Here is a 16810-nt window from a genome sequence, read left to right as displayed (position 1 = left end):
ATTAACACAAAAAAGGTGACTGCTAGACTGCTAAGAATTCAAGCTAAGGTCATACTTTACTATATATAACATAAAGATAAGAGCTCATCAAAAAGGGGCATCAAACACAAGGTATTTTCAGATTGAATATAAAAATCCATCATCTTTTTCTGGAGGAGGAAATAAATTTTAGAATGTGATATATACAGGTTGGTTATAATTTACATTTGGCTCAGGCTGTTTATGACCATAAAGTGACTTTTTCCCCCTGAGACAGTAGTTCTCTGTGTAGCCCTGGCTGTCCTGTAACTTGCTCTGTAGACCTTGAACTCAGAGATCTACCTGCCTCTGCCTCCTAGCACTGTCTCCGGGCAGTCCTAGAATTAAGCCACCACACCCAGCATTTGTTTGATTGTTTTAGACAGGGTCTATGTAGCCTTGGGTGTTCCCGGAACTTACTCTGTGGACCAGCTAGTCTCTAACTCACAGAGATGTGACTGCCTCTGCTGAAATTAATGAATGCTGGTGTTAGAGGTGTGCAATCACCATGCTAGACTATGCCAGTGTTTTTAAGCTTACCAGTTGGGGCTCCAGCTTTTTGAATATGGGACTCTGAGGTGGATGAACTGTAAGTTAAGAAAAAGTCCACAGCCCTGCCAGCATGCAATTAACATGCAGAGAATGTAGAGCTTAGTTTCCAGAGTTAGCAAAAACTAAGCAAATCTTTCTCTACCCAACAAACTCGAACTTGGGAATTCGAAAGTGGTGATGCAACTTTGATTAGGATGCTACTTTGATTAGGAAAGTTTGTGGCACCGCACATTCAATTTACCTCTGAATTTAAAACACTACCCAGCACACCAGGAAGTTGTCCTGACGAGCTCACATCATCACCTTCTATCACCTCGCATTTACCACACACTTATAGATAAACAGGGAAGTGCAAACACTGCTTTCAAGAAGCAACTTTAACCACTCTGACCTTTTTCCAAAGCGTTATTGTTTGTTTTGAAACTTTTAATCCTTTAAGAGCCTCTGTCGATGCCATCACGAACTCAGATGTATATTTTGGAGCCTACACCAGCGCCTTTTTGTTTGCTCTTTCCAGCAATTCCCCAGTGAGGAGGAAGCCCCTGGAGTTAAGTCTTTCTCTAGCGTCGGCACTGGAGGGGCGAGAGCTGTAAAAAGGGAGAATCGGGAACGCTGGGGGTTGGCCAGTCAGGTACTGGGGCAGCTTCCGTGACTGTCAGGGAGCATGGGAAAAGGGGACCACACCAAACTGGGAGGTGACACAGAGCCCGGGAAAAGTGGAGGTGCAGAACCCGCAGCCAAGTAGGAGCAGGCGCGCTGCTGCGGCGCTGGAGGGGGAAGGGGGCGGTGCCCCGGGACCCGGTACGGGGCGGCAGGGGCGGCCGCGGTGGGGGTGTGTCTGGGTGTGTCCCCGCCGCGGGGTCCTGAGGGAGGGGCTCGCGAGGGGGCGGGCCCACGAGCTCTGCAGCCGCGAGCCAAAGGGGTGGAAGGTCGCCCAGAGCTGGGAGGGGAGGTGGGGCCGCGCGGCTGAACACCCCAGGGGCCGGCTGCAGCGGAGACGCGGCCGAGGAGCGTCCGGTATAGGCTACTGGGGCGGGGGTGCGGGGCCCGAGCCCAGGCAAGGAACAGCACCTACCTCCGGGGGTGGAAATGGGCCGGAATGGGCCGGAACACCGTCCCGGAAGTGAAACCCCCTGCCCCCCCTCCTCCGGAGCGGGCGACGTGCCGGAAGGAAATCAGTCACTCTCACACCGCCCCTCCCCCAGCGCTTTCCTTGCGGAGCCCCCTCCCCTCAGCCTTCACTCCTTAGGGAGGCAGAGGCCGGACTTGACGTGACCGCGCCGACTCCGCCCCCCAGGCGCTGTAAGGCGTGGCCAGCCGGAGAGCTTGAGGGCGGGAAGGAGGCGTGGCTTGAGCTTGAAGGTGGGCGGGGGGAGGACAAGGCGGGACTTAAGGGGAGGCACGGTGGCTTAAGGAGGACGACGGTGCGTACTGACGTCACGGAGGCCTTATATACTGGACTCCGCCGCCATATCGGTCTTTCGGAGCTCTGAGGCAAGGGAGAGCAGGTACTTACGGTCTTTTGTTGATTATCGTTTCAGGCCTTGGGTGCTAGGATTTTTGGATCTCAAGTCACTTAGACTTGCCGGATTTTGGGATTAATGGTGGGATTACTACAGTAAGGCTCAAACTGCAAATATGGGAAATTGGCCTTGTGTGATTGCGTTGCTTAAAATAGTATTGGAGCTTTTACTGGAAACCCTACATAGAGCGCCCGGCATGCGTGCTGTCGCTATGATGAAGGCTATGTTGGTAGGGACAGCTGAGCTTGTTGATGAATACCAACATCTCTGATGGCGGAGCATGCCGAGTCATCCCGGGAGGCCTTTTGTGGTTAGTGCTCACGATTTCTGTGTTGTACGGCTGATCTGGAAAGCACAGGCCTGCAGTCTCGAGCTCACCATGAGGTTGGCGCTGGCTGACAAAGGCCTTAACGTAGGCCTTTCTGTAATTAGTAACAGCCTGCGGATGCCTCTATGGGGAAGGCCTGGGATAGAAATTAAGAGTGCAGCTGTTAGGCATGTGCATTCCATAGAGCCACAGTGAAAGTTCTTGTGGAAATAAAACTTATAATAGCAAATATCTCTTAGGAATGGTGCCGTGGAACTCCGTGATGGGGCTTTTCGTGACATCTCACAACCAGGTAAGTCAGAAGGGCGTCCTAGAAAGAAATACTATAAGATGTAAAGCCTATGATGGTATGAGAGTAGTGGACAGAAGGGATTTCTGAAAAAACACTGTTCTGAGGCATTAACTTGAGTATGCGAAAGGGAAAACTCTGGAAAGAAGTGGTCTCACTGTTCACCCTTCTTTTTATTTCTAGTTCTGTCGCAAAGACGGATGAAAGCTTGAGGTAAGTTCTAAAGTGGTCTCTGAGAAGATAGGTTTTGAGAAGAGTGTGACAATGATGACATTTTTATTTGCTACTCTTGACAGTGGGGATGACGATAGCCTTAAACCACCATAATTGTAAACTGAGGCACATGAGAAAGTGACTTGGGTATACTTAACGGCTTGAGCAAAACTTACACAACGCTGTTTTTATTCCAGGATCTATGAAGAAGCGGGAGTGACCATGAGTGCAATGTAAGGAAAGCCTTTATGCATGCAGGGCATTGAAAGTAATGCCTGATTGGTCAGCCAGAGGGAGAGGCATTGACAAGGGAGAAGCACTTGGGAGAGGTTCTAGCAGCCAGCACCCGAAGTGGAACAGTTTCATGGAGAGCTGAGCGGGTGGGTGGTCTGAAATTCTTTGCATATGCGGGGAAGTATTGATAGGGAGATTAGCTGAATTCTGATTGGGTCTCCAATCTCACATGCTGAGTCAGCCGTGTAAAAGTAGGGTGGTCCTTTATAAAGTGGTTGCATGCAGACTTTGTAAGTTTTTGGCTAATTACTGTGACAACCCTGGCTGAGTTTTTAACTTAACCTATTTGAAATTTTAGGTGCTAGATTGGGAAACCAGAAGAGAAAATGGTGAGTAAAACTGACAAAGGAAGGGTAGATTGCCTGGTTTGGCATGGTTGTACTTTTTGCTGCCATGCGTTGAGTGTTGCAGCCATGGCTGTGAACACAGCCTACATGATGACAAGCAAATGCTGACTAACGTGAAGATCTTAATTAGCTCTATCTGATAATTGGGCTCTGTTAGCTGTTTTGGAGGGTTAAAGTAAGTCTTCTGACTGCACTAAAATTCTCACTTTTTTTTAATAGATGGAGTTTGAATTGTCTCGACAACTTGCAAAGTAAGTCCTGGAAAACACTGACTGTAGGCCAATATTAGTGGCATGCCAGACATTGAGTCTTCATGGATGTTAGATTGTTTTCTTGGATGTGCTCTAATCAGGGTTTTTGTAATGATGTTGATTAAATGTCTGAGCTGAAAATAACTTGTGGACAAATTAAGACTGAAGAACCCTGGGGCAGGCAAACAAGTAATTGATGCTTAGCATATTAGGAGATATTTCTAGCTGCTGGTTGCATGTTTTTGTTTGGATGACTTATGTAAAAAGCCAGCTTCTGGACTGCTGGCATCTTGATTCTGAATTGGGTTCTTGAGGATTATTTTGTTATTAGGTGCTATGTGCAGTATTGACTGCATAGCATTTAAGTTTTGAGTATGCACATGCTACTATCAACTAAATGGTGTCATGAATTTTTTCAGGTCCAAGTTGATGCTTATTTTTTTTTCTTTTGAGACAAGATTTTTGTAGCCTTGGCGGTCATGTGGACTCAGAGTGTCAGTCAAGATAGCCTCCCAATTTGATCTCTCAAGGTAAGTAAACATTTTTGTAAAGTCACACTTTACAAGTACTGTTAGTGATGACTATAAGGTTAACACAGATGGGAATCTCTCTGAATAAGATTGAAGATTCTTTCTTAATCTGAAACAGTAGTTAGGTGCTTGTATAAATCTACTTTATAAATACCTATTTCTAAATGGCTCTTAACTTTATTCTTTAGGTTTATGTGGGCCCCATGACTAAAAGCACTTCGCAAGCTTTGAACGGAGGTAAGTTCTGATGTCCATGTGAATGTTCTTTGAATAGTCCCCAAACAAAAGCCGATGCAGTGATGATAACATAGTTCAGCAGACTTGACCTATGATGAACAAGTCTTTCGCTCCTATCTGATGTATCTGGCTGTAATGGGTCACCACAACCATTTTGCACTATTAAAAGAGTATAAGACGGAAGGGTGGGTACTAGTGACTTAGGAAGCCAAAGCTGCCAGTGACATGACCCACTAGGACAATTTATATTGTAGTGGCTGTAAGGTATAGTCTCAGGCCTCTAGTCAAGAAAATTGAGAGCCCATGGAGACCCAAGCAATAGTGCAAAGTAGAATGAATGGGATAGACAATCTCTGGGCTAATAAGTTTTCTTTTATCTTTAAACAGATCCTTCATTCTGAACTTCAAGGTAAGTCAACTTGTTTTTGTACAGATGATAATATGCTTGTAACCAGTGATGTGATGATTCTGCCAAATGATTAAAAAATGATATCACCTTTAAAACCGTTCCATCTTATTTCTGAGGTTACTCTAGATCACATGAAGCCTTCAATTGTTCTAAGCCAGTTTAATAAGTTTTTCTTTTTTTGGGTAGGGCTCCTGTGGCAGAAGTGGACATGGAATGTACCTTACTATTTCAAAGGTAAGAGTTGAAAATGGCTATACATGAACCTATTACAGAATATGTGATGATCTCAACCCATCTTGAACTCTCTCACTGATTATTTGATGACAATAAAAGATCTGATATTCTGTGTTTTTAAAGTTACATTTAAATTAAGATTGTGTAATGTTGCTAACAGCAGGCACCTCTTTTGCAGGTGGCTGGCTGGAGGCTCGTGGATCATATACATCGCCCTGTATTGCTGTTATAAGAATTTTACCATTAAAATAATGAATTAAATAGCATCTGGAGAAGTGTGCATTTTGTTCCAGTGCTGAGGATCAAGTCCTGAGATTATTGTGGGGTATTCAGAGAAAGACTGCCCAGTAGAGATGTATTAGTTGGCCAGTGACTGGATGGATGTTAGTGTAGTCTTGGCCTTTGGGTAAACTTTGACATTAACATTTTGCAACAGCTAGCCAGAAGTAAAACCATAGAAGCCAAAGCCAGAACTATGGGTCATGTTGAATTGGTAGTTTCCAGTCTTGGCAAGTGGTGCCAAAAGTTTTAAACCTGAATGAATGACTGCCATCTGTGGCCCTCTTAAAGTAGCAATTAGTGGGGCTAAAGTTGGGGGTATGGCAGCCTACTAGGGAGGAATGGTTGGGAAATTCCAAGTTGAGGCTAGGCAAGATGTGAGGTGGTGAAGGCCTACTCCCAGCTAGGTCTTTGAGCCTCCTGGGTAGCCCAGCATCAACCAAAGCGTGCTGAGATATTTAGTGCTTTCAGGGCCTCTGGCAGCACTAGAATCTGTATCTTAAGTTTCATGAATAAGCATTTTGGCTTTAGAGAAAAGTAGTAGCACTTGAAGTGACAGTGCTGTCTGTCTGAAGACAGACCTCACCAGAAAATACACACTATAGCATTGTCTGAGATTAGATATGCACTTTGACAGGCTTAGCGATTCTTCAGAGGGAGAAAAGCTAGAGGATGATGGTTGTCCAGCTTGGGCTTTTATTTCCCAAAAATAAGGGTCTGCTTTGCAAAGCCCAAATTCCTGGGCACTTAATCTCCTGGTACCAGATGGCATGTCATCTGGACAGTACTTCAACACCATTCCTAGGACTCTGCATCACTGTAGCAGAGGCTATCTAAATAGATCATCCAGCTAAAATGGATTGGTATATGGCATCATACCTAGCTCCCAAGTACTTGCACACAAGTGGTTATGTGCCTGGCTAACTGTAAGTTGTGCCTTAAGTAGCTCTTGGCAGAGCAGTGTACCCTGTGGGGTTCAGCCCCTGCCACCGTTAGACAGCATCCCAGAGGTGGAGGCAAGAGTGCAGACTGGGCTACATGAGAAACCAAAGCTAGCATTGATTCTGCCTAGTTGTGGTTCTCCCAAAGGGAGGTGTGAACCACGCTACTTTAACTGGAATTTAAGGTAGGGCATATAGTCCCGTCTTGGACCATACTGGCCTCATTAGTCAAGGATCCTAATTACTAGGTTTTGAATGGCCTTGTGCAGCAGCCTTTGAGGGAGCTGGGTGCTAAACCAGGATTTGCCTGGTTCCCTGGTAGGGCAGAGTGAGGAGCTATAGTAGGTGCTATGCCTCAGCTGGGGGTGTAGACGAGGGAAGGCAGTATTTTGCTCACCTGCTCTGCCTATGGGTTCTAAGGAGTTGGGACAAGGCAATGAATTGGGGGAAGGGAAGCTTAGAGGAAGATCTGTGATCTGGTGATGGCTGGGGGAGGGTAGGAGGCTACAGTTGGTGGTCACCTACAGAGCCAGGCATGAGACTAGGAGATTGGATTTGGAGGAATGGAGGGAGAGTTCAAGATCTGCTATCCTATTTCCCTGATCTGAATGACCTGTCGGTTACCATGGAATGCCTACAGGTGGTCATTTTACTGTTTGTGACAATAGAATTGAAACTAGTATACTTCAGAGGTTTTTTTGTTTTGGATTTTCAAGACAGGGTTTCTCTGTATCCCTAGCTGTCCTAGACTTTGTAAGACCAGGCTGGCCTCGAACTCAGCTATCCTCTGCCTCTGCTTCCTGAAAGCAGGGATTAAAGGTGCCCAGCTAGGGTTTACTTATGTGTATATCCCACGGGTTGATGTTGGTGTTCCTAGATTTCTATCTTACTGAGATAGGGTTAGGAATCTCACTGCTAGGGTTATTCATGTGCCCCACCACACCTGGGTCATGGGAATCTGAACTATGTTCCTCATGCTTATACTCCCCTTACTGATGTACTATCTTACCCAGCCCGTATTTCTAGATTCTCCACTTGTGTTACATACATGTGTTAAATAAAGGCCAGAGGACAACTAATAGGAGTCTGTTCTTTAACTTCTAGGCTCCAGGCACCTTACCCAGTGAGCCATCCTGCCTGTGGTCATTTTTGGGAATGGCTTTCTTGTGTTGCCTTGGCTGGCCTGGGACTCCATATGTTCTCTTTCCTCTGTCTCTAAGTGCTGGGATTAAAGGTGTATATGGCATGTGGTACCAGGTCCAGCTGGGAATGTTTTGCTTTTTTTCATATTTTTAAAAGACTTCTGTAGTTCCTCAATTTTTTTCTAGAACACAAGATCTGACCTTTCCCATAGGAAAGTATTGCATCCCGATATTGTTTGAACCTGTTATTACCACTTTGTTTTAAGACATGGTTTTATTGTGGAGCCCTGGCTGTCCAGAAACTCTGTACCAGGCTAGCCTTGAACTCAGAGATCCACCTACCTCTGCCTACAAGGGCTGGGATTAAAGGAGTGTACTTCCACTACCTGTCTAGCCCATTTTTGGGGGGGGGGGGTTGAGACAGGGGTTCTTTGGACTCCCTTTGTAGACCAGGCTGGCCTTGAACTCACAGTGACTCACCTGCCTCTGCCTCCAGAGTGCTGGGATTAAAGGCGTGTGCCACCACACCCAGCCTTAGCCTATTATGTTTTATAGGGACCAAAAGAAATAAGAGATTAGCTGCCACATAGGCACTCATCTGCCTCCCTTAATCCATCTACTGCCCAAGCAAGCCTTTTTGTCGGGAGCCAACCCAAGGTCACTCAAGGCTAAAAGAATCTACTGGCTATGGAAAAATACTGATGGCCCATTCCAAAGCTAATCAGCCTCTGCATTAACTTCCTCCTTTCAGCCTCTACATAACTTCCTCCTTTTAGCCTTTGCATAACTTCCTCCTTTCACCCCCTGCAGATGTTGTTCAGCAGGATAGCTCCGGACTTTCCGAGATAGAGATAGTGTTCCGATATAAACCACAGGATGTTCCCTTGATGGCATCATCTGGAGGCATTCTCGGGCCCCCGCCCCTGCTGCTTAGCCCCTGCCTCCACCCCATATAAGCTTTTGCTTTTGATTCAATAAACAGACCTTGATAGGAGTTCTGCTTAGTCTTGCCTCCTTCTTTCTCGTCCCATCTTTTCAGGTATGGGTCCCCTCGCGACCCCGTAATTACTGGTCCTGCTGGACGGGACACCTTTTGATTTTTATGTACATGGGTATGATGCTGGTGACTTAACTCCAGAGCTGTGTACATTCTATACAGATGTTCTACCACTGAGGTGCTGCTGGTTCGAATAAGAATGGCCCCATAAATTCAGATATTTAAATAATTACCAGGGAGTGGTAATCTTTGAAAGGAAGAGATTAGGAGATGGAAGAGTGTGCCACTAGAAGCAGGGCTTTATGGTCTCAAAAGCTCATGCCAGGTTGGTGGCACATGCCTTTAGTCTCAGCACTCAGGAGGCAGAAGCAGGTGGATCTAAGTTTTGAGGCCAGTCTAGTCTGCAGAATGAGTTCCAGGACACCCAGGGCTACATGGAGAAACTCAATCTTAAGAACAAAAAAAGGATGTAGGACTCTGAGCTACTTCTCAACCATGTCTGTGTGCTTGCTGTTATGCTGGTAATGGACTAAACTCAAACTGTAAGCCAGCCCCAATTAAATGCTAATTTTTAAAATTTTTTAATGTTTTTTGAGACAGGGTTTCTCTGTGTAGCCTTGATTGTCTTAGACTTGCTTTGTAGACCAGGCTGGTCTCAATCCACCTGCCTCTGCTTCCCTGGGATTGCAGGCCTGTGCCACCATGCCCAGCTAAGTGCTTTCTTTTATAAGAGTCCCTTTGGTTGTGGTGGCTCCTCACAGGAACAGAACAGTGACTAAGCCAGCTGCATTTCCAGCTCTGCTTTACAGTATTTCAGATCATTTCTACTCATTCTACAAATGTTACCTCCTGATTCTAGCAAAAAGGGACCGGTGAGACAGCCAGGACAAGTGTCATTCACATCATTTAAGCAGCAGGGGAGGCTGAGATGTTTGTAACTTGCTCAAGGTACAACACTGAATAGAATTTTGCGACTTGTGATTTTTTTTTTATATATAATTCTGCTATGCTACTTAGTATATTCTGTTGATAGCTAAAAGGTCACCACAAAGCTCAATTATTTTGGTTGCTTGGAAAGCAAGAAGATGAAATACTCTAATAAAGAGGTTTTCTGTTTTGTTTTACAATTCCCCGATTAAAAAACTTCCACAGAGTCCTAATGTTACATGTTACCAAATCACCATTGTGAAGCTTGTCTCTTACTCAAAGATGAAGGTTTCCACAGAGACTGGATTCTAAAGTCTGTGGCAGGTCTGGATCCTATTTTAGGTTTGTCAAGCAAAGAAGACACAACTTAAGAGCTCAAGTGTTTGGAAGGTGTAGCTGATGCTTTCTCTTCTTCTTCTGAGTCTGTTGGCCATGAGACCTGGATGTGGTAAGGCTTCAGGTCCTCAGGAAGCACAGAATCCGGGGCACTGCTCATGAGGTCATAGCCGCGGTGGGATTTGGGGAAGGCTATGACATCTCTGATGCTAGGTGCTCCTGTGATAAGACACACCAGTCTGTCTAGTCCTGTGATGTAAAGCACAAAGTTAACAGTGAGAAATGTGTAGCAACTTAGCTCTGAAAATGATGTTTTTCCTATTGTCTCTTTTGGGGAGGGAGTTGGGAGGAGGGGTGGTTTCAAGACAGGATTTCTCTGTAGTCCTAGCTGTCCTGGACCTCACTCAGTAGACCAGGCTGGCCTTGATCTCACCTGCCTTTGCATCTCAAGTGCTGGCGGTAGAGGTGTGTGCCACCACTGTTGAGCCTTTTTTTGAGTCAAGAGTTTCACTTTGTAGCTCTGGCTGCCTGGAACTAGGGGAGATTGGCTTGCTTCTGCCTTGTGAGGGCTGGGATTAAAGATATGCGCCACTACTACTGGCCTTGGTCTTTAAAAGATACAGAGAACTTTTTTTTGCCCTGGTTTTATGCATTCCAGACAAGTGCTCTACCACTGGGCTGCATTATCAGGCCTGTAGAGAATTTTTTTTCTTATTTTTATTGTGTGTGTCTATGCACCTGAGTGCAGGTACCACAGAAGGCAGAGGTGTCAGATCTTGCTCCCCTGGCACTGGAATTACAAGTAATTGCGAGCTGCCTGAGGTGGGTGTTGGAATTAAAATTCAGGTCATATCTGATGCACATTAGAAACAACAGTGGCAGCATGCATGGGGTCTGCAGATTCCAGTCAGATGGGGATCCCAACGGTGAGAGGGGGAAGTGGACATGAGCTTTCACCCCAGCCAAGAACTGCAACTGACACTTGTTTGCAAAGGAAAAATAGTTCTCTCCAATTGAGTCTCACTGGGTATATTAACCATACTTAATGCTAGGCACCATAGGAACCCAATCCTAATTGTGTAGACTTTTGTCTCAGTGCTTGATTTGGGCATTCTTTATCTTACTGATCTTTTACTTGTACACTCTCTCTTTTTCCTCTTTATTTCTTCCTTTGTTTTGTGGCTTTTTTTCAAGATATGGTTTCTGTGTAGCCTTGGCTGTCCTGGACTTGCTTTGTAGACCAGGCTAACCTCAAATTCACAGAGATCCCAGTGCTGGGATTACAAGTGTGCACCACTGCGGCTGGCTGCCTGTTTAATTTATTTATAATATTGACTTTTGGCTGTGTGTGTATATCTGTGTGAGGGTGTCAAATACCCTGGAGCTGGAATTACAGACAGTTACGAACTCCCATGTGGGTGCTGGGAATTGAACCTGGGTCTGGTGGAAGAGTAGCCAATAATCTTAACTGCTGAGCCATAACTTTAAGCCCTAACTTTTCTTTTTCTCCAATTTAAATAACAACAATCAGGCTCTCTACAAGAGTAATAGGTAATTTTTTGTTGTTTTTTGTTTTTAAGGGTGTGTATGGTGGGGCTCTCACTGTCATCTTGGCTGACCTGGAGTTTGCTATGTTGACCAGGCTGGCCTTGAATTCACAGAAGTCTGCCCACCTCTGCCTCCCAACTGGTGTGTGTGTGTGTGTGTGTGTGTGTGTGTGTGTGTGTGTGTGTGTGTGTGTGTGTGTGCGCGCGCGCGTGCGTGCGTGGGTGCCCACATCTGGCAGTAAAATAATGGAATGTGTGAACACAAGGCTCTGGGTTCAATCTAATGTCTCATGAATTACTGAAATAAGAAGAGAGTCATAGGAACTCTTGGACACCCAATCCTTTCCCCTAAACTGAGAGTCTGAATCTGAGACACAGTGCCATGGAATGGAATTTAGTGCACAAAAAATTTGTTTACCTAAGGCAATTCCTCCATGAGGGGGTGCCCCATAGTCTAAAGCCTGGAGCAGATGGGAAAGCAATTTCACATCTTCCTGAAATGCAAAACACATTTTATTTAAATATATACTTCTGTCTTCTGTCACAATGTAACAGTAAGTACTAAGGAGAATGAAGTTCAGTTTAAGAAATGACCTAACTAGTGATAATGCATGGGGAGATTGGTTTGGTTTGGTTTTTGGAGAAAGTTTCTCTGTGTAGCCTTGGGTATCCTAAACTCACTTTGTAGACCAGGCTGGCCTTGAACTCACAGAGATCCTGCCTCTGCCTCCCGAGTGCTGGGAGACTCTTATTTTTATTTTTTTAAATTAAGAGGGTTGAAGTTCAATAGACAATATACCAGCACTCTGGAGAAGGCAGGATGATGAGTGCCAGCCTAGCCTGAGCTATAAAGCTGTAACACAGAAACCAAACACACAGAGGGCTACCTAAGAGCCACCCTTCAGCTCTCGCTCTACAGGAAACAGGGCTTTGGTAGTGCAAGCTTGAGCAAATCAGCAACTCCAAACTACTGAAAGCGGAGATCTCAGACTATGCCACCATGCCTGCCCTGGCTCTGCGCTTTGTGACTTGTGCAAGTATCTCCCTCAGTTTCTCACCTTTAAAATGGGAATAATGAGGGTATTTACTCACAGGAATTACTGGGAATGTTACATAATACAGCAGTGCAAGTGTGTGTGTGTGTGTGTGTGTGTGTGTGTGTGTGTGTGTGTGTGTTAGTCAGGGTCTTGCTATATAGCTCAGGATGGTCCAGACCTGAGGGCAGTCCTTATATATCACATCTTCTAGCCGTTGGAGTTCTATGCATGAACTACCACATTTAGCTGTGTAGCAGGCAGCCCCTGGCACACAGTAAGCATTAATGAGGAACTGTTACTATCGTTTGCTCTTCCCAGTCCTACATAAACATGGAGAAAAGGTCGCATTTTGCACCTAGTAAACTCTCAATTTAAAACAACTGTTTCATAAAACAGACTCATGGGTAAAGGAAGGAAAGGTCAGAAGGCATTCGTTACCTTTAGCAGCGTTGCCAGGATGTACCTCTGGAGCTGTGCATTGTGAATTCGGATGGAACCACCACCTATCTCGCTGCCATTTAAAACCAAGTCATAATGCTGGCCACGAACCTACAAGAGCACAGAACTTTTAGAGAAAATTCCTGGCTTTCAGTCCTACAGGACCAAAACCCTATACTTAAACACGATTCATTAACAGGCTCAGTTTTCCCTTTGCTTCTCCTAAGCAAATCTGGAAGTTCTTTGTATCTATTTAGAGATTTCCTTTTTATTTGGAAGAAGAGATCAGTACCTTTTCAGGCTCAGTACAGAGGAGGTCAATGTCACTGGAATGAGGAGCAGTGAATGGGTGGTGGGCTGACTCCAGCTCTGTGGGACTCTCTTCCTTGGTAAGGAAGAGTGGGAAGTCTACCACCCAGAGGAAAGAGAACAACGCTGGGTCACGGAGCGCCACGCCTCTCATTTCCAAAAGGTCTGCACACTCCAGTCGTAACTTTCCCAACAGAGAGCACTGCAAACAAAAGACACAAGCATTAAGTTAGCTTCTGGTCAGAGTGGGCAACAGATAACACAACCTAAATTCTGCAGGCCAGTCTCTGTTAAAAGACTAGCCAATTAGTAGATGAGGCACTTTCTCAGGAGACAAACATGACAGTGATCTGATTGCCTGATGGGTAACCACACAGGACCATCAGCCTAAGCGGCCTGCATGACAGTGATCTGAATGCCTGATGGGTAACCACACAGGACCATCAGCCTAAGCGGCCTGCATGACAGTGATCTGATTGATTGCCTGATGGGTAACCACACAGGACCATCAGCCTAAGCGGCCTGCATGAACATCTCATACTATGGTGACCAGTCCATTTTACATATGGAAATACACAGGGAAAGAGGCAGCCTGTAGCACATACCATGTCCAGAGAAAAAATGTTACTTACTGCTTTCTCATGTTCGCCAGCAGTCAGTAGCACCATGTCTTCTTCTTGTATCTCCATCAGTCTGGCTAATTCCAATCTTTCTTCCTCCATTATGAATTTAGCACATGGTGAGCTCCAGTTCCTCTTGGCATTCAGGAATACAGGCAGGACTTCCTTGATACGGAAAAAGGCTCATTGATTTTTTTTTTTTTAAAGTGAGATGATTTCTTTATCTCACAATACAAGGATTACTTGTTCCAAGTGGAAGACAACTCATATGATTTTCTTAGGTTTCTATTGCAAGTTGGGGAGGGGAGGAAAGGGGTTTTTTTTTTGGCTTTTATTTCCATATCACAGTTCATCATTGATGGAAGTCAAGACTGGAACTCACACAGGGCAGGACCTGGAGGCAGGAGCTCACGCAGAGGCCGTGGAGGCTCTGACTTGCACAGCCTTTCTTGTAGAACACAGGCCTACCAGCTCAGGGATGGCACCGCCACATGGGCTGGGCCCTCTGCCAATTGATCACTAATTGAGAAAATGCCTCACAGCTGGAGGCATTTCTTCAACTGAGGCTCCTTCCTCTCTGATAATAGCGTGTGTCAAGCTGACAGAAAACTAGCTAGTTCAATGATACTCTTTTTCACCATGAAATGAAATACAATTTTCAAAAAGATTTATTTATTTATTTAATGTATTTGAATGCTCCATCTGTATGTACACCCGCAGGCCAGAAGAGGGCATCAGATCACAGTACACATGGTGTGAGCCACCATGTGGTTGCTGGGAATTGAACTCAGGACCTCTGCAGGAGCAGTCAGTGCTCATAACTGCTGAGCCATCTCTCCAACCCCAAAATACAAATTTTAAAAGTTAGTCTTGAGGTGCAGGCCTATAAGCCCTGCTACCTAAGAGACTGCAACAGGAGGCTTGTACTTTTCCAAGACCTGCCTGAGCTACACTATCATCAGTTCAAGGCTAGCAGAGAGGCAACTTAGTAAGACCCTGTCTAAAAAAAAAAAAAAAAGAAAAGAAAAAGAAAAAAGGATGGCAGAGGATATAATTGATCTTAGTGGTAGAGCACCTGCCAATTTAAGGGAGGCCCTAGAAGCTTCTGTGACTTTATTTTTTCCTTTTGGCAGTGATTGAAAGTGAATGGAGTAAGAATGACTGAAAGGGGGCCAGTGCGATCTCTCCGTGGTAAAGATGTGTGACCTCTGCATGTATCCATGTATCCCCCTCCCCCGCCATGGCGCGCACACACACACACACACACACACACATACACATTACTACTACTACTACTAATAATAAATACTCCCATCAAACAGAGACTGCCTTGGCCTCCCAAGTGCCAGGATTATCAACAGGTGCTACCACACTTGGCTTTTCTTGGTTTGCTAAAGGGTCTTGTTACCTAGACCAGGCTGGTCTAGAACTCACAGCAGCTGTGCTTTAGCTTCCTGAATACTGGGTACTGATGTGTGCCACCATGCCCAGTCTAAAAGAATATTTCTATAGAGAAAAAACAGAAAGGATGGCTCTCTAATTTTACGATGAATAATGTTTCAGAGTCTTTTAATTTCTGAAAATTTGCTTTGACCCGTTTTGGATATCTCTTCCCTCTTTCCTTCCTCCCTGTACTGATGACTGACCCTAGGGCCTCGCACCTGCTAAGCAAGCACTCCCCCTTGAGCATCAGCACCAGTCAGTCTCTCTTTGAAAGGTTGAGACAGCCTGGCAGTGGTGACACACACCTTTAATATCAGCACTCAGAGGCAAATATAGGCAGATCTCTGAGTGCGAGGCCAGCTAGAGCTACAGGTCGAGTTCTGGGACAAGGTCTCACTTTGCTATCCTGGTGGCCTTGACTCACTAGGTATCTCATCTATGCCTTGAACTTGTGACCCACCTGCCTCAGCATCCTACCCTTGTGTTTCTTATTGAAACATCTGTATCCCTCTTTGAGCTTGAGCTGTAAGGGAAGTAGTCCATTTTAAAAGGGATCTGAGAGCTGGCTGTTATGGTGCACACCTCTAACTCCAGTGCTCAAGGCGAAGGCTTGATGGTCAAGAGTTCAAGGAAGCCTTGGCTACATGAGACCTGCCTTAAGAAATGAAAATAACAATAACAAAAAGGAAAACACACACACACATAACAAATTTTTCAGACTTATTTTTAAATCTAAAAAAAACCCACCAAAACCAGAACCAACCCAAAACTCAAGTCCCCGCCAATTGTTAGTGGAATACAGACTCCCACAAAACACTGCTCCTTACCTGACTGAAATGGTGAGCTGCAAACTTTCTAATGAAGTCAACATCTTCCTTTCTTAAGTACTTCTGGTGAAGGGAAATGAAAGTAAAGTCATCATTATGGCATCGGCTTTATGAACAGGCAAATAAGATATAATCATATCTGTGTCTCTCCATTACAAGAGTCTAATTCAATAAAAACTTAATTTCTTCTTTATGATGGCACATGTTTTAAGGCATGCTACAACTTGCACAGGATCACTGCTTTCCAGTTACAGTCTGCTGGAGCCTGCTGCAATGTGCTGGGTACGTATAAAGGTGTGCTCTACAACTTTCAGAACAAGAGGGTCCACAGTTCGATTATTTCAGGTTTCTATTTTTTGAAAAAGATTTATTTATTTATTATTATGTACACAGTGCTCTACCTGCATGTACACCTGCAGGCCAGAAGAGGGTGTCAGATCACATTATAGATGGTTGTGAGCCAGGATATGGTTCCTGGGAATTGAACTCAGGACCTCTAGAAGAGCAGTCAGTGCTCTTAACCTCTGAGCCATCTCTCCAGCCCCTATTTCAGGCTTCTTTAACTATATGTTTTTAAAATTATCTGATTTTTTTTGGGGGGGAGGAGGGGATACAAGGTCTCACTATATAGCTGAAGCTCATCTGAAACTGAATATGTATACCAGTGTAGCCTCAAACTCACAGAGAGCTGCCTGCCTTTACCCACCGGTTAAAGGCATATCCACCATGCCCAGCAAGATTG

At 45.1% G+C, this 16810-nt stretch overlaps 2 protein-coding genes and 2 long non-coding RNA genes across 8 annotated transcripts in view; 2 read left to right on the top strand and 2 right to left on the bottom strand.

Annotated features, from left to right (window-relative positions):
• Positions 1–2062, bottom strand: part of ZBTB37 (zinc finger and BTB domain containing 37) — a 31225-nt gene extending 29163 nt beyond the window's left edge. Inside the window, exons 1-2 of one of the 3 annotated variants that reach the window (XM_084783496.1) lie at positions 1646–2061; positions 962–1157 (exon numbers count right to left, since the gene is read on the bottom strand). The gene's annotated coding sequence lies outside the window, so the exon portion shown is untranslated. Of the gene's footprint in view, positions 1–961; positions 1158–1645 lie in introns of all 3 variants that reach the window. The other 2 variants (XM_084783498.1, XM_084783497.1) reach the window with 2 other exon arrangements.
• LOC311599319 overlaps positions 1–5491 on the top strand; it is a 155240-nt gene extending 149749 nt beyond the window's left edge. Inside the window, exons 2-5 of the long non-coding RNA XR_014779865.1 lie at positions 4534–4582; positions 4970–4991; positions 5178–5225; positions 5404–5491. This is a non-coding gene — a long non-coding RNA (uncharacterized lncRNA). The remainder of the gene's footprint in view (positions 1–4533; positions 4583–4969; positions 4992–5177; positions 5226–5403) is intronic.
• LOC311599260 lies at positions 2053–4463 on the top strand. Of its 2 annotated transcripts, none has more exons than XR_014779833.1 (7): positions 2053–2078; positions 2661–2713; positions 2894–2923; positions 3121–3156; positions 3516–3546; positions 3784–3815; positions 4235–4463. It is a non-coding gene; the product is annotated as an uncharacterized lncRNA (long non-coding RNA). The 2 variants fall into 2 exon arrangements; XR_014779834.1 differs by lacking the exon at positions 2053–2078 and adding an exon at positions 2389–2403.
• A 3984-nt stretch (positions 5492–9475) lies between the features above and the next one.
• DARS2 (aspartyl-tRNA synthetase 2, mitochondrial) overlaps positions 9476–16810 on the bottom strand; it is a 29037-nt gene continuing 21702 nt past the window's right edge. For both annotated transcript variants that reach the window (XM_084783350.1, XM_084783351.1), the window contains 6 exons: positions 16069–16131; positions 13811–13963; positions 13162–13380; positions 12870–12980; positions 11813–11888; positions 9476–10096 (listed from right to left, as the gene is read on the bottom strand). In XM_084783350.1, the coding sequence (XP_084639476.1) occupies positions 9879–10096; positions 11813–11888; positions 12870–12980; positions 13162–13380; positions 13811–13963; positions 16069–16131 (840 nt within the window). In that variant the 3' untranslated portion in view covers positions 9476–9878. The remainder of the gene's footprint in view (positions 10097–11812; positions 11889–12869; positions 12981–13161; positions 13381–13810; positions 13964–16068; positions 16132–16810) is intronic.

Source organism: Acomys minous, assembly GCF_964271855.1.
Source record: "Acomys minous genome assembly, chromosome: 1".
Taxonomy (NCBI): domain Eukaryota; kingdom Metazoa; phylum Chordata; class Mammalia; order Rodentia; family Muridae; genus Acomys; species Acomys minous.
This window is presented reverse-complemented; position numbering and strand designations above follow the sequence as displayed.